Genomic DNA, 25,870 nt, shown 5'->3' on the forward strand with positions numbered 1-25,870 from the left:
TTTGTCATTTTTGTAAAATGGACGTCGTTTTAAAAATATTGTCACGTAAATGTGAAACTTTTCTGAAAGGAAAATGCAAAAACGGTGCGTTTTCACTTGACATGTTGTGGTTTGTAACTCACCACACAAAACAGGAACAAACCATTTGATTCATAAATATTTTATGTACAAAATATTGTTACAAGTATATTCTATGTCACATCAGAATAATGATAAATACTTTACATACATTTCATCAATCTTCATATTTCACAGTACATATATGGGGAAAAAAAATCACCATTCTAGTGTACAATAAATACATGCTCTGGTTGTAGGCTTTCACTTTTTTTTCTTTTTCTTTTGTACAAACTTATAGTTGGTTTTCAACAGAGTGCAAGAGTTCAGCTGTCACTACAGATGTGGCCAGTCCACTCATCAAACCCACAGCCATATTCTGGTTTAACAGCATGACTGCATACCAAGATAGACAAAAGTTTGATGTCTGCAAAGGTCACACCTGCAAACAACCCAAAATACACAGAGAGCTCGTCAAACATGACTCGCTGGAAACGTTGTTCCTTGGCACGCAGTAGTGAAGAATCAAACCATCAATTAGCTCAGTTGACACTGGCAGTATATTTAATTTTCTTTAGGCCTAGTGCATGTAAGAGTACATGCATGACAAGGCTGCGGCGTCAGATATGTTCTCGTAGAAACAACAAACACACAAAAAAAAGTCAGATTTCTGTCTGACGTAAGAACAGGTCGTCATCAGTTGTTCAGTTCTCGCCCTCACAGTCATAATTCAGCACAAATAACTAAAAATTCAAAACCTCGCCGGCTACAGACAAGTGGTCAGTCACACACTCCTCTGCCACTAAAAGAAAACAGTCACTTTTTTTTTTTTTTGGGACTCCGTATTGGAAGAATCCTTCATGTTTCAAGCAATAAAATATGAGCTCGCTCCTCCTAGCGAGCTTTAGAAGCTTGCTTTTATTAGGAGGCCGACTTCATTTAAGGCTATGTATGTATGTATGTATGTATGTATGTATGTATGTATGTATGTATGTATGTATGTATGTATTGGATTAAAACTGGTTCTAAAATGTCAATCCAGTGTTTATTTAATGTTTTTCTTAAGATTGAACATATAGGCAACATACATTTCTGATTCGTTGTCATTTAAAGAACAGATCACTGTCCCATGACGATTACACGGCAACGCTCCGGCAAAAGACACATTTTGACACTTTGATTCTTTAAACTGGTTTGTGATCCTCGGCTGTGTCTTTGTTTATCTTGTGTCCGGTGTCATTTGGAGTAAATAAAACCATCGCTCTAGATGCAATGGATGTATTTCTTTTTCAAGCTTGAATAAAGAAGCCATGAATTAAAATTCGGGAATCACTATTTGCTACTGAAATCCCCCGAAAAATTAAAATGTTTGGATCTCTACACTTTGGCTGGCTTATTGATAGATTATTCCATATTTTTGTGAAACTTGACGTTGACTGCATTTGTTTGCATTGTTAGCGGTTACCAGAGCTAGCTTCGGTACGGTAACATCGCTAAATAGTTATCTGGAATTTAAAGGCTTTACAAGAGAATCCCATGTAATTCAAACCTGCTTCATTTCGCAGTGGTGTGTATAGAGTGGCTTTCAAACACACAACTAGCTAGCTAGCTAGCTCGCGAGCGACTTTCCTTCCAGGATAACAATCGAGTCTCAACATTTCATAAATTCTATATTTTCAAATGTTGTAGCAATTCTGACTAAAATTGTTCCATTGAGCTTTGAAATGAGAGAAATTGACTTTAGAATCCCATTTAAATACAACAGATATCAGCGTCCCCTGAGGCCCCTGAAGGTGGCGCTATAGGTGTGGTCATATTACAGTCTCGTCTTGACCAATATGACTGAGACCTATTTCTTCTCTCCTTTCTCCCTTCTTCTTCTTCACCAGAGAAACTTTATAATGGAGTAATATCCAAATAAGGTGATTTTCTGTCATGAAAAACTGCTATGAGCAGAAACATTCCCATCTTTTCTTTCACAGTGGCAGAAAAAAAAACCTCAACAGTGCTTCCTGTGATGTTTTTTGTGTGAGATTTCCTCCACGTTTTCGACATATATTGTAGAAAGAGGAAGATCAGGAAGTGCTCAGAGAGTTTAAACACATACATTACGTGACGGTCACATGGAGCGTACCTTCTTCCGTCTGCTGTGTGCATCTCCACGTCAGACACGTCTGAATATTCCAACAATGTCCGATTTGAAGTTGGTGCATCCCCTCATCTTCCCTCCTCCACAGGACGAGTTTCAGATTTTAGCTTGACAAACTCCTTGGCGACTTCGTCGGCGGGCCTCTGGGACAGGATGCGCATCACCGTCATGCCCGTCTCGTCCGTGTGGATCCGCGGGCCGAGCGGACACCAGCACACGCAGCTCTTGCGGTCGGCCACGTCGCGGAGCTGGACCACGGCCATGCCCACCACCCGGTCCGCCCGGCCGAAGCAGTAGTCCTTCACCGTCACCTGAAGTTCGTAGCAGTCTGGGGATTCCTTACCCAAGACGCTGTCGAGCAGAAGGGAAAGATCGTTAGGCGGGACCTGATTTCTGACATTCAAGTTCATGTGTTTCGGACGTGGAACTCACAACTGGAAAGCCTCGTTGAATTTTGCCGTCCAGCTGTTGTTCTTGGATTTCGTGGTGAACTTGCGTTTCTTGTCGGCGAGGAAGGGTCCCACCATGGAGACCTCGACAAACGGTCGGAACATCCCTGAAGTCTGCCACTTCATGTCGTTCACTGCGATGACTGGACAAAAGAGGGGAACTCAGTGTGAGGGACAGAGATTTGTCCTGCAATGAGACGTCTACAGATTCTGATTCACAGAACAGAGGTGGAGAGACATTTACAAGAAGCTTCTGTGGGTTTTAAAAAAGTACACGTGTGAAGAATCGGAAAGTTAAAGGGTTAAAGTTAGTTGTAAAGCTTGACACTCCGCTCAAAGGATTGGACCACTTTCTGGTCGTGCTGCTTTAAGTTTAGATTCCCAGGAGGATTTCACTGCACTGAGCTTGACTTCTTTCTTACGTTCAATTTTTTATTTAATCTAAAATAATATTTAAAGAATTTGTTTTATATTAACTTGAAACATTTAACAACATCACTTAAATATTCTTGTTCTAGCTTGTTCAGGTTTACACCTGTACACTTGCTCATGTGAAATGAGGTGGGTTCTTCTTTGTGACAGTAATTCAGGGTGACAATGTTGTTATTGGCACTTTCTGAGTTACACACATTCACCCAGTGTGAACCAGTCGGGAGCAGCTTGAGCGTAGAGATGATAAACATAAAGACAGTAGGTTTAGTGGATTGTAGAGTGCAGGAGGCCGTCAAGCTTTTTGTTTTCAGACACATTCATGAAGTTGGAATGTTGTGAATTCCTTCCGAATGTGTGACTAGAATTTCAGTAAACAACCGGCCCAGCAGACTGAGGTGCCTCACCTCGCACGTTGACCTTACGATCTTTCCCCAGCATCATGTCGATCTGTAGCGTGGCCTCTCCGATCGGCTTCTCCACCCCGGAACCTGTGTGACGCAGAAATACATCATCACATGTCAAACAAATAGCATCTTTAAGCCACTCATTTCTTTTTATGTATTCTTGGTCTCAGAGCCGGCTGAAACCCTTAACTTAGGCAATAGATGCAAACGCTACGGGCGCCGTGGTCTCCTCAATGACCTGCATGTAGGAGGTGCACTATATACACAAACACCCATTTTCACCTTATTTTCATGACTTTATGATTTTCGACGATGATTTATTGGCTTACTGTTGTAGCGCTCTGAGATTTCTGCATGTGAAGGTGCAGGGTAAATAATGTATCATTAATATTATGACTCACTTTGGAGCGAAGTAGAATCTTCATGGGTTTAAAAGAAACTCACCTCGATCGGGTCGAATCTTCTCATTGCCGGTGATTCTGATGCCCATCCCATCATGCACTGGGAGAAAAAGAGAGAACGGCTTAATTACATTTGTATTCAGTTTGAATCCTAAACAAATATGATTTCCTCACCCACATACATTTGGGATAATAATTCTAAAACCCAACGATTCCTTCTCGAGTGTTCATTATGAGGTTTTTAAGGCAGAGATCAGATTAGAGTTCGGTTTAAAGGGAAGGATTACTCAGTTTGTTACCAGCTGTGACTGCGGGAGACTTTGTCTTCCAGGGAGTAATATACCCTGCAATGTTGTCTTTGCTCTACTTTTCACTTCACCAGATGAGAACTTTCTGATTTGAGTGACGACACTCATCATATCGTCATTATTCTTTTTTTTAATTGAGAGAAGCTGGTTTGAAATTAATCCATCACACGACTTTACACACAAATCAAGCCTGACGAATTAACTCTACAAGAATTTATTGAATTACATTTATAATAAAATCAATTGTTTAACTAATTTAATTTGTATGTCTATTTGCCTTCTAGAGTAGAAGCTGCCTTTTGTTTCAGTTAATCAGTCTACTTTGTACGGTTAGCAGTCGGGTCCTGCCCCCTTGTTTTCCCTTTTGTTTTGGCAGTACCTGTTTGGTAATTTAAGAAATGTACTAACTGTTGAGGAATTGTCCTGTTACTATATATTTTGTAGTATTACTGAAATTCCAGCTTCATGATTGGGCATCACAGATGTATGACATGGACACATGGAGGAGAAAACACAGAGAAACGCATGAGGTTAATTAAAAGCAAATACATTTCTATTTAAGAAAAGATAAAGGAAATATAATAAGTGCAGCTAATAGAGACCAAAAAATTTAACTACAACTGCATTGCAACATTATTTTTGCAGCATTTTGCTCAAAAATAGGTGCAGTGGATGACTAATTCATCATATTCATCCACTGAGTATACACACTCTGCAGCACTCTCTCAATTACGGCCGTACATTTTTACCATTTCATTCCATCATCGGCTCTTTTGAATTTAAAATGGGTAAAGAATTATAGTATACAGGAAGGTTTTATGCTATTATGTTTCAGCTCACTGTGGTTAGAGACTTTTAGAGAGTTTTCAGTAAATGAGGTGAAATAAGGAGAGTTTTGGATAAATAGAAAATGATTTAGGTTAAATCAATGTAAGAGGAAGGAGATGAGAGGTTTTTTTTTACAGGGAAGTGAGCTGAACAGGGTTAAAAAAAACCTGAAGTACAGCGAAAGTGTGAAACAACAAGAAACTAGAAAAAGGGAAGGCAATATGATCTTTTTCCTTTTTCAATATGACTTCCATGAGCTGCAGAGGATAGAGGGATTTACCTCCGTCTGGTCAATGCAGCTCTGTAGCATCTTTAGAGTTTGAGGCTGGACAGCATCGACCACAAAACATTGTGGCTAAAACCTCATTCACCAGCAGATCATGCAAACACGAGTGAAGATTGAAAGGTTTTTGTAGAACGATGACCGACTTGAGTCAATAAAGTCGACAATGCAGATGTTTCGTCCACTGTCGGGCAAACATGCACAGTTTGAACCGGTGTCGTTGGACACAGAGTCGATTTCAGGGTGAAAACTGCTGCTTGTTCACCAGATCATGGTTGTTCATCAGCGTCACCCTCAACATGTGGATTCATCACATTAGTGTGTGTGTGAGCCCACCTTGGGAGTGCTGTGTGGTGACGAAGGTCTTGACGAGAGCGTCGGTGCTTTGGGAGTAGAGCGACAGAGCGTAACGCAGTGAAGCCAACTCGGGACTTTTCTCCACGAAGGCCTTCTTCAGCCCGTTTCCTCCCGCATGGAAGTATTGCTGGAAGACAAGAAGGAAAGAAAGACGCATTTAAGAAAGAAAATCCACGCCAAGTCTTGCAAATTACCGAGCGCTGACTTTGGATGCGAGACACCTTAAGGCTTTCACTGGATATCAAAGTGTAATTGAGAGTTTCAATTCAATGATATGTTTAAGAAAGGCTTAAAAAACGAGGATAATTTTGTGTGAAATTAGTAAAACTGTCCTAATAACTAATTTTTAATTGGATTTATCCTTCCAGTAAGTAATCTGAGTTTACTCATTACTTGTCAACTGTTCGTGTTAGATGTTTGAAATGTTCAGCGACGGCTTGCAGCTTTTTGATATCAGTCTATAAAATCATTTCTCTACAGTTGTTGAGTCAACACGAATATAAATGTTTAAATAACACCTTTTGGAGATATTCAACTTCATATTTCAACCTGTAACATTTACATAATTTGTGAGGAGAACTTTAAAATAGTCAACATTTATGAGTTATGAGATGAAAAAAAAATGGCATCATTTATGAAATTGAATGGATTTAGTTTGGTAAATGCACCAAACTAAATTACTTAGAAGTATTTAACATGATTTTGTAACAGTTAGTATATTTATTTTTTGCAAAGCAGAGTTTTACAATTCAACTAACAGCAAAGCTCAACATTTAAAGGATTAAAAAACAATTGTGGATATTAATATGAAAGACAGAATGAAAAAAAATGTCCTAAGAAAGGAAATATTTCAAGTTTAAGTCATGTCTTCACTGGTATTTTCAATATCCTTTCACATATTAAATCCACTTTTCAAAGCTCAAACTTCTCAGGGACTAAAAAAAGATACAAGCTTCTCTTCACTGAATTAAATCGAAGAGGTTTAGCCCTTAATTCAGCACAAAACCATAACATGTTATTAACAGATTATTCATTATTTATGCTGAAACGATCATAGATGTTACTTTAGTAGGAATTACAGAAATTATAAAAACTGTTGTTTTGCCTCGTTGTTGTGGCACAGTCTGTATTCTTAACTTAAACATTTGCAGAAAAAGTAAAGTAGTGGCACCAGATGTGATCATATGTACTTTGTACAGGCATTACACACACAATTAGTCAGGATTGCAGTGATTTTTTTCAGTTTATTTTATACATGGCGTAAAGCCAAAAAGAGACATTATTGGAATAAATTGTGGCTTCTTGATGGGTTTTGGTCAGTTTTTGAGGTTTAAACATATACAAATAAATATGAATATTTATATTTCTTCAGCTTTTTTTTCCAGATGAATCATCAAATTACATTTTCAAGAATTTCAATGAGTATAAATGGTTAAGTGATACAAACCCTGAAAAATGTCTTGGCCTGAGCCAATATGACTTATGTTTTTCTATAAAACCTTGAAAAAGTAATTTCCCCTGACTATATTAAAAAAAAATTCTCACCTTGATGGTCTCCAGACCCGCGTCGATGATGATACACTGTTTCGGCGTCAGGGTTTTGGCTTCACCTCCTCCCTACACCAGCCGCAGAAAACATTCACAATCAGTACATAATAACAGAACCGATCAATATCCCTAAATCCAGACGTTGCACTGAGACTCAATGACCGTATTACTGAAGTATCAGTGTTGATGATATCAGTTTATAAAGTCTTTAGTACTGTTATTGCTAAGATTCCATATCTCTGAGGATCATTTCTACACTCATAATGAGAGTACCAATACACTGTGATCAGATTAAAATAAAACAAAACAAACATTGAGGGAGTCAGTTACCTTCAGATTGGAGAGTCCTTTCGCTGCTGTGAGGAGTTGGGCTCCCTGCAGACAAAACCCCCCCAAAAAAACACAAAATATATTTCAGAATTCATTTTAAAGTGCAATGCAGGTGCACCAACCAGTAGGGGGCAGCAGAGTACTGCAGTCAGTCTGCAAATCATGAAGAGACAAAAAAAGTTGTCCTCTTTAGTTAAATATTTAGAAAAATATTAGCTTTTCATTTATTTAGATGTAGCATTATTTATACAAAATACTTTTCAAATTGTATTATGATCTACAATTATGTATTTATTCATATGTTTTTTATTAACATTTAATGAGCAATTATGTGTTAATTAACCATTTATAATAATACAATTATAGATATTAATATATAATATAATTTCAATTATGATCTAATTATAATACAAAGATAGGACTGTGATTAATGCAGTTTTATTTAGACAATGTTTTCGACTATAAATTATTCTCCATTGAGTTCAGTTTGTGGAAAAACTTCACCAGTCTCTCTGCGATTCGGTGGAACTGAAAACCACAACCAGGTGGGTGATTATCCGGTTGGTGTGAGATTAACGGTGACCGAGCGAAGTGCCGCGTTTACCAGACTGTCGTTGCTCTGCGGCAGCACGATGGTTTTCTCCAGGCTGCTCAGCACGATCTTCCACAGATCCTTCAGGATCCTCTTCAGCACCGTCTTCTCACAGATGTCAGCAAAGATACTGAGACTGGAACCACGAGAGAAACAACAGCTGAGGTTCTGTCTCCAGTGAAAGTCTGCTCTGTTACTATTTACTGTACTCCTGTTTACCGGATCCGGGCCTCATTCGTGCTAAACTCACTCGGTACTTATAGTGCCTGGAAGTCACGTTTAGCTCCTATTCACACAAACTATGATGCAATCAGATAATGAGTCAATCAAAGTCGACATCAACAAAGCAGTGTCGTCAGCAACGAATTAAGCTCCTTTGCAGTCGTTGGTCCTGTAGCTGTGGACCGACTTGCCTCTGTCCAGCAGTGTCCCTTCTCTGCATGTTTTCAAAATGCTTCTAAAACCCAACACTTCTCTTTGGCCTTCAACGGTTTGACTCGTGTTTTTATGTCTTTTATACTACCCACCTCTTAACTGCCTTGATTTGGTTGCATTATCTGTATCTTTTATCTATTTTGTAAAGTCAGAATTGTGAACTGTGTTTTTTTTTTTACACTTTAATTATTCTACTGTAAAGCACTTTGGCCCACTGCGGTTGATTTAAAGTGCTTCGTTAAATAAAGTTTCTTGCTTATTAAAGGAACAATTAATAGTAAAACTGATCAAATTAAATATTTCTGGGGTAACTAGTAAAGTAACTTCACCACTTCTGCAAAATACTTCAATAAACGACTCATTATCAGTATCGAGCACAGTCAGTTTCCTCCGTGGATATTCCGTGGACACTGATTCACTCCAGTGTGTTGAGTTGTGTGTTTTCACTCCGTAGCACCTACTTTCCATCCAGGAAATCCATGAGTGGCCGCAGCATGGCGTCAGCGTCCGCCTCTGCCGTGTTGTGATTGGGCGGGCCTTTCATCTGGTACAGGATCTCAGCCATCTGACGCATGCAGCCGGTGATACGAGTCTGGAAGCTGAAGGGAGAGAAGGCAGAGACTGAACAAAAAAAAAAAAAAAAAAAAACGCCCAGTGAAAGGCAAGCAGACGCATCCAGGTTTTGAGGATACCGACTTCAGTGGCGGATCGCGGATGCAAGCCTGGAAAACGAGCCTTTTACTTTCTGAAACACCTTCAAATGTTCCTTTGAGGGTTGAAACGTGCTTTTAGGGTTCGGTTTGAAGTTAGATGTGTTAGCATTGATGTTAGCGTTGAGCATCCCCACTAAAACAGAAGCACAGCCGTGTGTGTGTGTGTGTGTGTGTGTGTGCGTGTGTGTGTGTGTGTGTGTGTGAGTGTGTGTGTTACCTCTTGGCAAACATGGTGCTGAAGTTGTCCAGGACAGTGCTGAGCTTCAACTGCAGCTCATTGAGGATGTCAGCTGCCTCTGTATCCAGCTACACACACACACACACACACACACACACACACACACACACACACACACACACACACACACACACACACACACACACACAGAATCGAACAGCAGGAGAGAGGCGATAACATGTTATTTCAAGGCTGCAGAATCACTCCTGCAACCAGCTCCAGTCTGCAGAGACCCCAAAAGTGTCAATTAAACCCCAACGTGTCCCTGAAAAATCTCAGCTGCTCGTCTGAAGCCAGATTCAGTTACATGCTTGTCATCGCAACTCCACAAACATTTACCTGTCATATGGACATACAACTACGTTTGTTCGGTTCGGTACATGATTAAGGTCCCGTTTACACGACAACGTTTCAAGTGAAAACGCACCATTTTTGAGTTTTCAAAACAATGTCCTGTTTACCAGAGGTGGAAAAAGTACTTTGTTTTATTCAAGATCAACTTCAGCAGAGGTCGATGAGATTTTGCTTTCCATACCACTGATGTCAGACTCAGGCTCCAGTACAATACTCAAAGCAGTAACTAATAATTCCAATCAAATGCTCATTTACAGCAACCTGTAAAACATGAAAACAAAATAATTCTGTCCCAACTTTACCTGAAGTTGGTTGACCAACCTTAATATGCAGATCCATAAAAAATCCAAAATCTCAGAATATCTGAATTGTGAACTTTTAGAAAAATGTGGAAAAAAAGCTAAAAACTGTAGAAAATGCAGTAAAATATCTGCTGTTCTGAATTAGGTGTGGTAAACTTCTTGCACATGACAGAAAACACGGTTTCTGTGCGAGCAACAAAACTTTATCAACAACTTTATGAGCTGACATCATTTTAAACAGTCAAACATGTTTGTGTGAATTCAAAGTTTTATTTGGTGGAAAGTGACGAAAATGGCTTGTTTATTCGTGAGGCTAAAGTAACTCCCTGCACCACCTGGTGGTACAAGTAAATATCGCAGTGGAGTCTGTCCTTATTGATTTGCTGCATTGCAGAAAACTTCAATGCAGATATGTTCAGCAAATATGTGCGGATAAGAGAGTCTGTCCTCTTGTCGACACAGAAATGCTTTCCTTCTCTGCGGTGGGAGAACTGCAGCTGGAACACGAGACAGAAACACCACAGAGGTCAACGCTCAAACTTTTCCTTTAAGCGCTGCTTCTTTTTCCAAGGGTCAGAAGGTTTCGACTAACCTCAGAGTCAATATAAGCATCTCTTCGATGTATTTTCTCAAGTTTAAGCACAACTGTGCCTGCAGCTTCCAGTTATTAAAAAAAAAAAACTAAGCATGAAAGTGGTTTGAGAAGTTCTGCTGCTGCAGAGATAGTACATTGCGTTACTGGGTCCTTGTCGGTACCGATAAAGTGCATGAGTCAGTGACACACACACACACACACACACACACACACACACACACACACACACACACACACACACACACACACACACACACACACACACACACACACACACACACACACACACACACACACACACACACTGCGACTGTCTGAATAATTGAAGTGTGTGTGAGAACGCTGCAGAGTGACGGGAAAAAATCTGGTGTAAAAATGCTGTCAAATCACGAAGATTGCGTGTAAACAAAAATTACGGCTCAGGGGGATGCGTTCATGCAACAAAAGAAACTGACGACAGGCCCATTGATGTCTCTTCTTCCCAATTCAGTGTCGTCAAAAAGCGAAGCTGTTTCCTCATGCTTGATCACGATATGTAGAAAATAGAACAAGAGGCTGCTTTTTTTTTTTCCCCTTTGAAAAATCTTAACACTTTCGTCTGTGAACGGGTTCACAGCAGTAGTGTGGAGAACACAAGAGCCTATAATAAACCTGATTTTAAAGCACTTAAAGTGCAAGAAGTGAAGTAAAATGAGCTTGTAGGAATACAATGAGGAAGCTCCAAACTGCAGGAAACCAACAATGGATGAAAATTAAGTGAGATCTGGAATCTGTTGAGGAATACAGAATGCTCTGGTGAAAATACAGCTGCTACATTTTGGTATCGCTGAGCATTGAGAATAAAATGGTTTTTCATAGTTATAAGTGCTACTTGTCAATAGTTTTAAACTCACATGTAATAGATAAGGTAATATGTTGGCTGAAAGGGGCCAAACAGTTTGTATTTGGTAATGGGGTTGATGGACGGTTCATAAAGAGGACTTGCAGTATTGACCAGGCCACGAAGGCAAACCACTTCTCTTCCTAAACTGAACCTCAGATGTTACTTTTAACAACCACCAGGTTTTGGTTCCACTGTTCTCCAACCACAACGTTTCCTCTTGTGTCGTTCAGGTGTGACAAAGTCTCCGTCCTGCCGATTTGCTCTGCAATATGTAAAATATACTTTAATTATGCTATCACTGGCCACTTTATTAGATACAGTTCCTCAACTACTTGCACATCTGCCAGGCACATGTTAGCGGTTAAGTGTATTTACACATTAAACATGGTGAAGACAAGCTACTGAAGGACAAACTGAGCATGGGAATAAAGAAAAAGATGATTTAAAAGACTGATGGTAGTTGCTCTGAGTATTTTATAGACTCGATAAAGGTCTTTAGAGTTTACGCAGAAAGGGCCGAAAATGAGACGACATCCAGTGAGAGACATTTAAGTAACACAGCTGTCTCTCTATTAGTGCTGCTTGGTTTGACCGTCTGCACAGCTGCGCGGTGGTTCGCACTCTTGCCTCATAAGGAAAATAACTCGAGTCCACGTCTGCGCTGGGACATTCTGTTTGGAGTCTGCACATCCTGGACTGGAGGCACTAAATGACAAAAGAAGGTGAAGATCCTGTGAGGTTTTTTTTTTTTCTTTGTGTGTGCGTTTTGAACGTATTGCACGTACATGGGTATGGAGGAAAACTGAATGGGCGGCCAGAGTCGTCACCTTATTGACTGGAAAAGCTCTTGAGCCCGATGCTGGAATGGACGAAGATCAGTCTGACTCATATGATGCTATTAAAGCTGCGGTCTTAATGAAGTTTAATGTCACAAGAACAAACTTACAGCGTTTCAGAAATGCCAATATTCCAGCTGGAGAGACTGTGGGTGAAACATCCAACAGAGTAAAGAATGAAGGGACTTTACAAGAGATGGATGCGTCGGGACACCCGCAGTAAGGATGAGACCGGGGAGGCAATTATCTTGGAGCAATATCTACCTCCAGACAGCCGACCCTGGGTGAAGGAGAACAACACCCAGACAGGAGAAGCTGCTGCAGCTTTGGCAGAGCGCTGCACGGCCGCTCACCGGGAGCCGTCAAGATTCAGACCGACTGTTTGGAGGCCAAGATCAGGAGAGGTGGAACCTCACCGTCTGTCTGACTTGAGGGGTGGTAAGAAACAAACACTGTGAACTACTAGGCTAAATGGGGTTCGCAAAAACAGTGTGTTTTCACTTGTAATGCTGTGGTGCAACAGGGCCTCAGTGAACACAGAGAAAAGCACAGGCTTCTCTACTTGTATGTGTTTTCAGGCTGTGTCTAAACGACAAACAGTCCCGGCTTGGGAGCTGTTATTAAAACACCCGAAAAATGAAAAGAAACTAGGGGGTATTTACACAAACAGTTTTTGTCATATTAACTGAGCACAAGCTAAACTGTGCGTAACGCATCTCGGCGCTCACACACACATTGATACTGAAATGCCGAGAAACAACTCCGCTCCCCCACTTAAGGCTGAAACTACAAAGTGTGGCTTTTGCAGCGACTGCAGGACAAACTTGCCTTGAGACGCCTGGCAACAGACCTTCAATAATCCTGTAAAAGCCGGCCTGAAGGCTGAGGCTCATCAGCATTCAGCACGTCAAGCGTACGCTACATGTTCCACCAGTCAAGAGGCAACAGGACCACAAGATAAAGCATCCCAAAGAGTCTTCGATAACCGCCCAGCTGAGTTATTAGCCAGAAGACATCGGGCCGGCTGCCATCACATATTAATTGCACTAAAGGAGGGCCATGACTTTCAACTGACAGTGTTTTTGGTTCTTGCATTCTAACTGAGAACCGTTGCAGGGGAGTAAATGGAAATGTCGGGTTATTCATCCCGCCGCTTCAGAACAAATCTGGTCTTGGTCCAAATCCAAGATGAAATATACAGCTGTGTTTGTGTGGCAGCCGAGTTCACTGAAACATCTTTATGGGACTTTGGAGGTGGCCGTGGACGTGGCGTGTCCTTTAAAAACAACTGGAATAGTCCAGAATTAGAGGAGATGATGATGAATGGCCGAGATCTTGACCTGCTGATAAGTGGAAGGGTGTGACAGCGTCCCAGAAAAGGAAAAGGAAACTAAAAAAAAAAGGGGTTTTCAATTATGTCGGGAGCTGAAGAGCTGTCGATTCGTCTCAAGATCACTTGAGTAAGAAGACAAACCAAAGTAGACGGCAAAAGAAATATAGACACTTCAGCTTAAAACCACAGACCTCTAAGATCTTTAGTTTTCTCGAGTTGAAGAGAAATAAATGGCAAATACATGGAAATGTAAAGAAAATTCCAGTTCCCACATCCCTTCTCTTTTACAAAACAATCCTTTTTATCAGGCTCTCTATTCATTTCATTATGTTAGTGGTGGATTAGATAACAGAGACATCTTAACATCTTTTTTTTCCTGAATCGGTAAATTGACCAGCTCATAAAATGTAAAATAATCCTTCTTGTTTTGCGGATTTAAGCCGTTCCACCTTAAAAATCACCATAAAAGCCAATTGTACAGCCGTACCATGTATGGAGGGGAACAGGGTGAATGAAAGGATCAAACACTGATCTTTAAAGACATGATTGGAAGACGCTTTGGTGCATTAAACCCTAAATTAAGTTATGAAGCCCCCAGAACAGCTTCACTGGTATTTATTTTCCATGTTTCTGGTCGGATCAATCAGGATGGTCATTGGTCTCCTCTTCATCAGGCTGTGTTTTTTCCTGATCTACACCGATCGCTGCATGACTAGGGGTATTTTTTTTTTTTTTTTTTTGTAATGAAACAATACACAGACGGAGCGTTTTTCAAGAATGTGCGTTTCCAGTGGCTCTGAGCACCGCTATCGTGTAATCAACCCCACGACACGCAATGCAAGTTTTCCGTTTTCATCTTAAAGCATGTACACAAGGCTTATAAGTTAATTAGAGTGTGCAGCAATCCTGACATCGGACGTCTCTCAACTCTAGGAGTCTTATCGCTCTCTTCTACAGAACTGTACCTTTTTGGTGACGCCGGCGGTTTCAGTCTTCCCGGAAAGAAGGCAAAACAACAAGAGGCACAAATGTAAACAGAAAAGTAGCTCAATACTTCAGTGCAGGACAATGACGAGAATCTAAACGATGCAACTACAGGACAAGAGGGTTTGACATTGTGGCAGGTAGAGACAGGGTGAGGGTTTATTTCAGGAGGGCTCTTTGACGCATCGTCTGGTGGAGTGACAGTGGACGAGCGAGGTTTTAATAAAAGCTTTCTGTTTATTGCGTCGGGTTTATTGAGACGCCGCAGGACAAGAGGGAGCGCTGACATCACCACGTCCTCATAATACGGAGAACAGTCGGACCCTCAGCAGAACGACAGTCCCACTTCGCTCACTACATTTCTGCTGAGATATTAAAATGCTGTCGAATAAGACAGAAAATCACGTCTTCAATTCGCAGCTTGTGTTTTCTCTTTGAATAGTAATGCAATCAAAAATACAACAAAAAAAGCTTCTCGAGTAAACCTGCCGAAAAGTGTCTGAATATTATGTTTCTTTTAAGGTTTATGTGAGAACAAGCCTGTCGCTTCTCACAAATTAACCTACCAGTTTGCTTTGATGCTACATTTAGTGTCTCTTACTAAAACAGTTTGATTCTCCAGTGAATCTATTAGAAAGTTTTCTTGGAATGTGTGCCTGGTAATGTTTTTTTTTAGTCTATAAAAAACCATCCGACAGACCAGACAGGACCGGTGTTGAGTTCCCGGGTCGTATATTGACACTTCTGATACAGACCATGGTTTAACACTAAAAATCCTTATTTACTTCAGCCAAGATGGAACTGCATCCATGACTGTCCGGGGACCACAAACAGCTCAGTTTCATCCTGAGTGGGCTGGACCAGTAAAATAGTGCCAGAATAAGTTTTTGTTTGTTGTGGCCCAGAGGATACGCGATGGAAATGTCTTTATTTTCAAAAAACCAAACAACTACAACGGAAAATGAATACAATCTCAAACTAAATCAAATTGTAATGGAATCCTTCTGCATGACGCATCTTCTTACAAACTCATCCTGACAGCATAACTTTGAAAATAATGCTAGTTTGCTATCTTTCATGACATTGTGCTGTGTCTACTACTTTTAAGAAATTCGTTAAATATCAATGCTTTCTTTCAAATGTTTCCAGTGTGATTGGTGGTTTGTCCGGCTTGGTGGATGCTTTGGACCAGTTTTGGCCAACAGGTCTGAAGGACTTTCAGATTTCAACCTGCCTGAAAATCAGGACTATCCAAACACTGCAGCTTCCCTTTGTAAATACCTCATGTGGAAGTTTAATCTATAGCAATTTCAGACTTTTGGTATCTCTATCCCAACTTATTACAAAAGTTTGTTGATGCCAAATTGAGCATGTCAATACATTTTCTACACTCAAAACTACAACTAACAATCGAATTGAACTATTTTATGGTTGCATGTTGGAACAACACTAAAGCTTGAACATTTACTGGGAAATGATTTAAATTCAGATATCATAATTATTATATTGTAATCGGGAGGTGTGGGAGAAGGTAAAAGGTCCACAGTGGAGAAGGAGGGATGACAGTGACTAAACAAACCAACCTTGTTAACTTCCTCCTTCGCCTGGTAAGAATAAACAAAGCAAACAAAAACAAACAATGAAAATTAATCAATTAGAAACATATTTCTTTACAGACACCTTCAATAATGATGCTCATAGGTGAAGTCAGAGGTCATCTAGTAGTATTAGAAGGAGGAGGACAAATCATACACATTAACAATATATAACTTTTAATTTTTTTTAATAACCAATAAGGAGATACAAATTAATGTTTGTTTTTGAGTAATTAACCAAGATAAAAACAGCTGTCAAATTTTTTTTTTTTCATTTTTTGCTGACTCAGCCCAAACAAATGTGAGAGAATTAATGAAAATCTTAATTTGTGTTTGACAACAAAAACTCGTCACGACTATTCCATTCATTCTCTGCTAGTAAAAGAACATTTTGTGTTGTTTGGCTGTAATGAAGTGAAAAATAAATACTATAAATACTATGGGAGTGACTGGAAATAGATTATTGTCCTTTTTAAATTCCCTTCAGACCATAAAAAGGCTTCCTGGAAAATGTTTTATGTTCATATAGAACCACATATATCAATATTAATTTAATTGAGAGATGAAGTAAAAGACCTTTCGTCAATGTGTCACCTGCATAAATTTGTTCTGTACCCAGAGAATTCAGCCAAACGCTGCTGAAAGGGATCTGAATGACTAACAGCCCACATAAAACCTGCAATAAATGAGTCAGCTCGGGGAGGAAACCTCCTTAAACTGAATCACAGTGTGCTACCTGTGCCACAGCCAGATCCAGCTTTTTTTAGAAAATGAAAACTTGAAAAGTCTGAGTCAACACGAGCTGCCGACAGAACTGTTGACTCAGTCAGCCCCTATTGGTTGTCACATGTACACACACAGACACACACACGAAGGAAAAGACGAAGAATAAATTTGCACCTAATGTGTTGAGGAGCCTCTACTTGTTCAATCTGTATAAACGTAGAAACTGCTCAAAAATGCCTCTGTCCCTCGTGTCAAGCTACGGAATTTTACATTATGTTTGATATTTAACAATTCACTTCGTGCAAACGCAGTCATCGTCTGTAACGACGTCCCACAAAGGCGGCATTGAACCCCACGCGAAAACAAACAAAAAAACCCCAAGCAAATCCAGAATAACCTCAAAGTATCACAGTCGAGGCTCAATAAGTTCATGACTTCATACATCTGAGTGTGTCAAGTTAAAACCCGACTCCTGTCATTTCGGTTCGGTTCGTTGTGTTTTTTTCTTGGATATTTCTTCTTACTTTGTTCCCAGAGTTTCCTATGTTTGTCTTCTTTCCCCCCCCCCCTCATATTTTCAGCTTGTGTTTTTTTTCTCTCACCAACTTCCCTTGGTATTAATTCATCTCTGACAGATTTTAAAATGAGCCCTTGATGTGAACACATGGTGACTCCAAGTCCTTCCACCCCGCAGCTATCAAGCTGCCTCACACACAAAAAACTGTTGTTTATATTTCATTTTGAGGAAAATGTCCTACAGTTGCTTTTCTTTCTGTTCTGTTGACATTCTAACTTTGTTGCTTTGTTTTTTGTGGTTTACTGCGAAGACAAAGGTTAAAACTACAAACAAATGGTCTCAAAGCAGTTAAAACAGATCAAATGGAGTTTGTCAAATGTGTGAAGATGTTTCACCTCTGATTCAAATGGTTTCACCTATTCAGACTGTAACTTTGTGTTGGAAACGGAAGCTATCTAATTGAGTAAAAAGAATAAAAATAAAAATGTCATTTTAACCAATTGTGCCTCTTTTTATATCAGAATTTTTAGAACTACACCGATGACAAGCTCTATAAGGTGAGGGCTGCAATCTATTCAAACACTCACCTCTTTCGTCTTTGTGTCCTTCAAGCAAAAAACAAGAGATCAAACGTTTAAACCAGAAAGCATTAATATTTCATTCACTAAACTACAGGGGAATGACAAAATAAATATTTGAGTTGTACCACAGGGGGAAGAGACTTACTGAACAATTTCAGTGGAAATAAAGAGAGATTGGAAAGACCTTCACGGAGAGAGGAGGCCATTCAAAACCAACTAACCTGCTTCTCTTTGTCTTTCTTTTCAGCCTGCAAGGACACACATTCATGTATGAGCTCAGATGACGAACACATCCACGCACAATAATCACACCGAGAAAACCGCTATTTCAGTATTTCTAAAGGTACTTTAAATGGACTTAAAATTTGTTTAATTGTAAGAAGAAGAAAAAAAACCTCAAATGTGAATATGTATAAACTGATAAACTATTTTTTCTTTTGAAATACAGCCGTATATTTATCCAATATAAATAAATAAATAAACAAACAAACAAACAAATAAATGAATAAATACAATTTTCCATTGACATGTTTTTGGTTTATGAACATAGTTACTATTTAGTTTTTTTTACTCATTTGTGATGGTATATTTTTTAACTCTTTATTAAAACTGTTTATTCATGCATTCATAATTTCCCTAATATTAGAAATTAATTTATTAATGAAACAACACCCTCAGCATCTCACATATACCAGTTTTTAGACAGTTATATATTATTTTACTGTATTTATTCGTAATGTCTAAGATTTCATAAGATATTTCTGCCCTTGTGAGCTCAACTCGCACGGAGCTGCTAAAATAGAAGGTTGGAGGTAAGTTCTATTTGTATTGCTTAACATCAGCACACTTTTTCTTTTCATACAAGTCTTTCTGAAACTCGAAATAACTATTTGTCGTTGCACATTTCCTGACATTCGTCTCCTGTTTCAGCCTCTTGCTGCCTCCCGGCTGTGCCTCACAATAATAAACCTGCCTTCAGGTGGGAACCTGGCAGGTCCAGATTCACTAGATTCTCAGCTTTGGAGTCCCTCAGCTCAGCGAATCGGTTTAAAAAACACTAACGTTTGCACATCCGAGGTGTTATGGTGGCACGCGCAGCAGTCGGACTTTTAGACCCGACTGGCATAAACAGCATCATTAGCATGCGTTCGCCCCATTTTAACGGCGTTAAGATAATCGGCAGCAACACGCTGACAGCTGACCCCGAGGGGACGGCAGTGAAGAGAGTGCAGGCTTTCCTTCCAATCGTCGCACTAATTGCGTGCGGCTCCTGCTGCTGGAGGTGTTGCAGGGAGTCCCGCAGGCTTTTTGAGCCTCTCTGGAAACATAATTGGACCTCGGACCCGTTCAGACACGACCGACTGATGAGAAACATGCGTCACTTTGGCCCCATGTTGGCACAGATAAGGTCAAATATGTCCGTCCAACGCTCGCTTTCGTCCTCTGACAGTTTGCTTCGGAGGAACTTTTGTTCGGACAACTTCATTTTTGTGTTTTTCACAACGGGCGTCCTGTCTTAGTTGTTTCTAATTAGGAAAACAGCAAATCTCTCTGAAGCCTTTGTGCAAGCATCGGAGCTCTGTATCATAAAAGCAACACCGATCAGGTTAATGTGAAAACTTCAAACTGTTATGAAGTTCATTGCAGTTAAAAAGAAGCTCATTTATCAATAATATATTAGTTGAAATTTGTCTAAAAATGGAAAAAACTTTTTGTTTCAGTCACAAGTTTTACCCCTGATGGCAGTTGGATTCAAACCAGCAACCTTCTAGAACCTTCTAGTTACTTTATTTTATCTGAGTTTTTCATTATTCTAGTTAGTTTTGTTTGTTGTACTTGAGTAAATGTTCTTGTCTAGTTATCAATAACATGATCAAGTCTGGCAATCACACATAAAACCAATCGAACACACAGCCACACACAAAAAAAACCAACTAGTTTCTAGAAACTAACCTTTTCCTTCTTGGATTCAGACTAGAAAAGCATGAAAACATAGAATAAAGAACAGAAATGTGAAATCAAATAACAGAAAACACAGATTTTATGGTTTCGAGTGTCGAATCCAGTTCTGAGTGTCTCACCTTCTCTTTGTCAAGCTTTGGTATGAAAAGGAGTAAAAGGGAAAAAAAAAGCACATTAAATAAAGAAAAAAAATTACAATTAAATAAATGTTGGAGGGAAAACGAGTGAATGAATGTGAGAAAACACGAGTGTGAACAACTTGTGAAAAACCCACACACACTAAACTACACCAAAGACTTGGTGGAGTGATTGAGACGTCGCCTCAGTGGGAGAGGAGAGGGGATGAACGGAAAAACATCTCAGAGAACAACATCCTCATGCAACAAACCACCGAAACTGGTTGATTGTCAAAACAGTGTTGATGTATGAGGACCTGCTGACCAAGCTACTCGAAACACTCGAAGGAAGAAGGGTAAAGTCTGTTGGATCGCTTAAAGAAGGGAGAATCGTCTCAATTTAAAGGAGGTTGGATGGATTGCAGCAAAAACATGAAAAGACATGAGACTCTCGTTTGAACGTAAAGCGAACGATTTCAAAAGCCCTTTTTGAGCAACGAACTGAAAGCCAAAGAAAATGCACGTTTTTGTTTTTTTTAAATCAGAAAACCTTTGATGCACAACAGAAACAACTTGTGGTAAGTTGAGAGTGCCACCAGCATGAACATCAACAACAACGGCTCCAATTACACAACAACCTTTTTGAGCGAAAACACAAAACCTTTGTTGTGTTTTGGGGGTCAGTTTCCACGAGCATCTGAAACTGTACATGCACACCATGGCTGTATTAAATAGTCAAAACATTGTTTTCAGAACATCGTTGCGTAAACGTAGAACCTTTCTGAAAGGAAAACACAAAAACTGCATGTTTTATCTTGAAACGTTGTTGTGTAAATGGGGCCAAAGTCTTAAAGCTCATACAATTACTATATTATTGACTTGCTGTGAAATTTTGAAAATAATTCAACATTATTCTTTTCTCCAGAGCTCTCAACAGCCCGTATGCGTCATAACTTAAAAAAAACTATTAGTCTCATCAGAACACCCCCTTTCCAAGTTTCTTTCGATTATTGGGCTGTTTTCTTGTGGATCCAGCTTCCAGTTTTAGTTAGGGAGTTTTATAAAGCATCTCCTTTTAAGACTTTAAATATTTGATGGGGTTTGTTAATCCTGCATCCTTTTCTTAGTTACGCTGCTGCAGGTTTAGACTGCTGGGAAAACGTATTCAGTTGTTGCCCTTGTTCACTCTCCTTACAACACAACCATGTATGCACTAAATTATTTCTGTATTTTCCTGAAGAGATTTCTGACCGATGACGATGAAGGTTTCTGATCCATTACGTTGATTTATTTCGCTGACATTTTCTTTCATGTGGTATGTGCTGCCACAGAGGTGGGTGTTCCCGGTCCTGGAAGTCCCCAGTACCGGGTGTTTTCAACCTCTCCATCAAACATGAATCAAAGTATGAATGAAATGCTGCGTGACACTTCTTATAATCAGGTGTGTTGGAGCCGGGGATGGAAAACCACGCAGGGTAACCAGTCAAAACACGTCGTTCCAGCATGAGGATGTGTTACACAACGAGATCAAACCTTCTCCTGCTCCTCGTCACTGTCATCATAAGCTGAGGATTCATCCTACAGGAGGACAAATGGGGAACAACTGCATTCAGCCAGACATCCACTTCCAACCATCCCGAACCAAGAAAATATTAAACATGCACCAATGTGCCGATGGTGTTTTCAGGCACCTTGTTTTCATGTGATTTTTCATTGAAGAGAAAGAACTGCCTGCTCTGTGTACCAGAGTTTTGCTTTCTAGTACCAAGAGTTATAAATATCCTGTTTCTCCTTGCAGCAGATTTCATTTTTCACACATTCATAACACCCGGTGCCTCCCTGAAGCAGTAAACTGTGTGGCAGAAACAGGCATTCTGTGTTTTAGCTAGAAACTCCTCTGCAGTGCCAAGAAGTGACAATCGCCACCCTGTTTTCATTGAAAGGCCTGTCTTTCAGCGGCACTGAGGCTTTCGGCAAGCAGCCCTGAGTGCTCTGAGTAATTTGACATCAGCCTCATGGAATTTCGAAGCATGTAAAGCTGATGACTCAGGAAAAAAAAAAACTTATCAGTTTGTCCAAACTGAATATTTACAGCAGCCAGACAGTACATTGGATGTCGAACATACGATCAGTGACTGTATCAATTAACATTTTCCACAATAACAGACAAAAATTCTTGAAGAAAACTAAAGTGTCTCAACCCACAAAGATATGCACAAATGTCAAAAAACCACAACACTTCCACAAAGAGGAATCTAATGAGGGAAAACAATACAACACGGCACATGACACACTGAAACCTTATTTCTAACATGGTCACACCAACCAACCGACCTTCTCCTTCTCTTTGTTGTCAACCTACGAGTGTGACGTTGGGACAAATGGAAAAAATAAAAATAAATAAAACTGTAGTATAACAGTGCAAATTCAGAAATTTGGAAAACAAACACGTTAAATAAATTTGACATTTTTCTCAAATAAATTCTCAAACCAACACTACTAAATATGAGCTTAAATATTTGAATTTACACTAAGTAAGACAGCAAATGTGTGAAACTATTAAGATAAATGGTGGCGGTCATAATAAACAGAATTTATACAGCTGGAGCAAAAACTTTATCCTTGTAACTTTATCCTAGCAAGGATTCACTACGTCGATACTATTGTTGATATCTAGTTTTTCCTTGTGTGGTCATGTGACTGTGTGGCTTCATGGAGTCATGTGACAAAGCATAAACAGGAAGTGTCTCCATCAGAGCAAAAATAGTGGCGTTATTTCAACATATTCCAGTCAAAAGTGAAGATATCAAGTAGAATTCCACAGAGTAATGAAGTGAAACCCTTCAGAATTGCAGTAAACTAACATTAGGGCATGTGTTGCTTTAAAATTGAGCTGAAATTTAGGAGTTGCTGAAGTTTATTCTCAAGCCTCCTTATCCATTAACTAACCACTACCGAAAGTCCTTCAGTCTGTCTGGTATCAAGGTCCAGAACACGGAACACGCCCAGGAAAAGGACTTTATTTAGAGGACATTATTTATTGCTTGTTTTTATTACTGTTCTTATGCTGCATCTCTCTATGTCCCATGCTTTATTGCTTCCTTGATTGCTGATTGGATTATTGACCATTTTATTGACTGAATGCATGAACGTACATGAGCACTAGGAGTGGGATAACTGAAGTGAACTGAAAAACAACCAGGTGATTGAATTGTGTGAAGAAAATTCCCCTAAAAAAACTTTATTAGAAGAATATAGAAATTCTCTAAAGAAAGTTACAATCCTTAGCTAAAAGTGGAACACACTCGAATAACATCATTTGTAATTTTTCCTCGTGCAAAAAAACCCCCCAACCCTGTGAGATCTGACTTCCTTCCTGTTCATCCAGCAATGCGTTTGAACTTTAATATCATCAATCAGTCACTGTGACAGTAATACACACCATCTCTCACTGTGATGCAGTTTCAATCACTACATCAACAAGGAACAAGCATAATAAAAGTATTGTCTGCTTAAAAAGAGCAGCGTCTGTAGCCGAAACACGGCTGTGCAGAAAACTGAGTTTACCCGTTAAAGCACTCAGTGACCAGACCTGAACCGACATGCCACCGACTCCCCCCCCCCCCCACAGTCACTCCACAGTCAAGAAGCCATTTAGCGTCAGCTAAACACAACATTTTACAAGCTATCAGTTTCAATTATCCGGCAGCCCACCGTCTAGTCTATTAGGCACTTGCTGGAGGAGGGAGTCTGCATTAAATGCATCCAGACAGCGTGAGGCTGCTTTCTGGAGATTCTGGCATCGAGTCTACGGTGGAATTCATTCTACTGTGTTTAGGAAGCAGCAGACGGGACACTGAGGGGGGCTAAAGGTCGCACGCTCCAATGGTAATGGGTTTAAACATGGAAAATAACAAAAAATAAAATGTGTGATCGTGGACAATTTAAAACTTGTTGGTGCCTTAAAGGAGGAACACAATACAGAATAAAACAAATAGAATGGAATAGAAAATATGTCATTAATCCCAGAGGAAAATTATTTAATTTGACTTTTATATGGAATAGACTTTTATGATAGAGCTGGAGATCAGAGTTCATTGTTTGGTGGGTGTAAATATGAAGTTATCATTTAAGAACATAATTAACATTTTCATTTATGAAACAAAGATTTGAAAAAAGAAAGTGGTTTCAGTTTAATACAATAATGGCATGTATGATGATTTATGATGTTTTGAATGAATTATTATCTTCAGAAAAATTTATAATGTATTAATGAAATGTAATGTAAGTAATGACACAGTTGTCCTGCAAATGGCGACTATGACTTATTCAGAATGAGTGGAAATGAAAAAAATAATGGAAATTCCAGTTTTCTAAATATAACTTTTAGTTGCAGTGATTGTTAATAGTTTTACTAACTCCAAGAATATTGTTAAAGCAAAACATCAGGACACATGAAATGTTCACCAATTCAACTATTTGGCAGCTTAATCCAGTATTTATGTAAAACTCTGTATTATAAATAACCAATTTATTTTCATGAATATAAATCAAAGGATTGTCATATGTCATATCTTCATGAGCCTTACCTCAGATCCCTCGGAGTCTGAGCAGCCAGACTGATGTTTGAAATGAACAAAGAAAAAGAAAATGAGGTCAAATGAGACAAAAATCTAAAGAAAAAATATAAACAAAAAACAATAACAGACAATAAGAGACAATGGAAAGGAAAACCTCGCCTACCTTGGATTCTTCAGACTAGGGGTGATAAACATGAGCGAGCAAGAGAATAAAACAAAAGGTTTTTTAAGAAGAAAGAATGAAGAAGAAATTAACGTTAAAAAAAAACTAAAGAAATACAAACAAAAAGAGATTTTGTGTTTTGTTGTTGTTGGTTCCTCCTACCCACCATATCATCCTCTCCTTCATTGTCAGAGATGGCCTGGTTGAGATCGCAAGGAAACAAATCAAAAAATAAAATAAACAAAACAAAAACAGCACAGTATGAACAGATATGTAAGGATGGTTGCCTTTGCATTCTTGTGTTCAAAGTGGGACACACCCATAAGCTTCACTTATTCGTCACTCGATCAACAACGAGCTCGACCACTGACTCTGATATTCAGTACGAAAACACTCAATCTCATGAGATACTGCTTAAAATACTGTTTATACTGAGTTTATACTGTCCGTGATTCCATGAACATTAACCACCGCTACCGGTTATTTAAAACCACTCTACAACTACGAGGCACCCACCTCTTCATCACACTCATCGGGCTCCTCCTCATTCTCAAGCTTTTAGGAGAAAAAAACAAAAAACCCAACAGTATGTTTAGTTTTACACCAACGATTTCAGGTGGATTTGTAACTGCGTCTCAGGGAAAGACAGGGAAAAAGTAATTCTAGTCTATTTTTATGTTTAGAGGGGGGAAAAAAGGGAGAAATGCACAGCACTGGAAACCTAAACTTTAGGGGAAATCGAGCCACAAACTCAGACGTACCCTCTCCTCCTCAGCAGTGAGCTGCAAAGAAAAAAAGACACACTCTTGAGTTTCCAGT

The 25,870-nt window shown here is 39.4% G+C and overlaps 1 protein-coding gene across 1 annotated transcript in view; it reads right to left on the minus strand.

Annotated features, from left to right (window-relative positions):
* Window positions 1–2,274: 2,274 nt before the first annotated feature.
* Window positions 2,275–25,870, minus strand: part of LOC308132407 (protein unc-13 homolog B-like) — a gene marked incomplete at both ends in the record, with an annotated part of 63,307 nt that continues 39,711 nt past the window's right edge. The window contains 11 exons of the mRNA XM_080499496.1: window positions 2,275–2,557; window positions 2,639–2,798; window positions 3,492–3,575; window positions 3,936–3,992; window positions 5,648–5,795; window positions 7,214–7,285; window positions 7,547–7,591; window positions 8,151–8,274; window positions 9,035–9,172; window positions 9,504–9,592; window positions 14,793–14,819. Coding sequence (XP_080355622.1) covers window positions 2,275–2,557; window positions 2,639–2,798; window positions 3,492–3,575; window positions 3,936–3,992; window positions 5,648–5,795; window positions 7,214–7,285; window positions 7,547–7,591; window positions 8,151–8,274; window positions 9,035–9,172; window positions 9,504–9,592; window positions 14,793–14,819 — 1,227 coding nt within the window. The remainder of the gene's footprint in view (window positions 2,558–2,638; window positions 2,799–3,491; window positions 3,576–3,935; window positions 3,993–5,647; window positions 5,796–7,213; window positions 7,286–7,546; window positions 7,592–8,150; window positions 8,275–9,034; window positions 9,173–9,503; window positions 9,593–14,792; window positions 14,820–25,870) is intronic.

This window comes from Blennius ocellaris (assembly GCF_963422515.1).
Source record: "Blennius ocellaris genome assembly, chromosome: 7".
Classification (NCBI taxonomy): Eukaryota; Metazoa; Chordata; class Actinopteri; order Blenniiformes; family Blenniidae; genus Blennius; species Blennius ocellaris.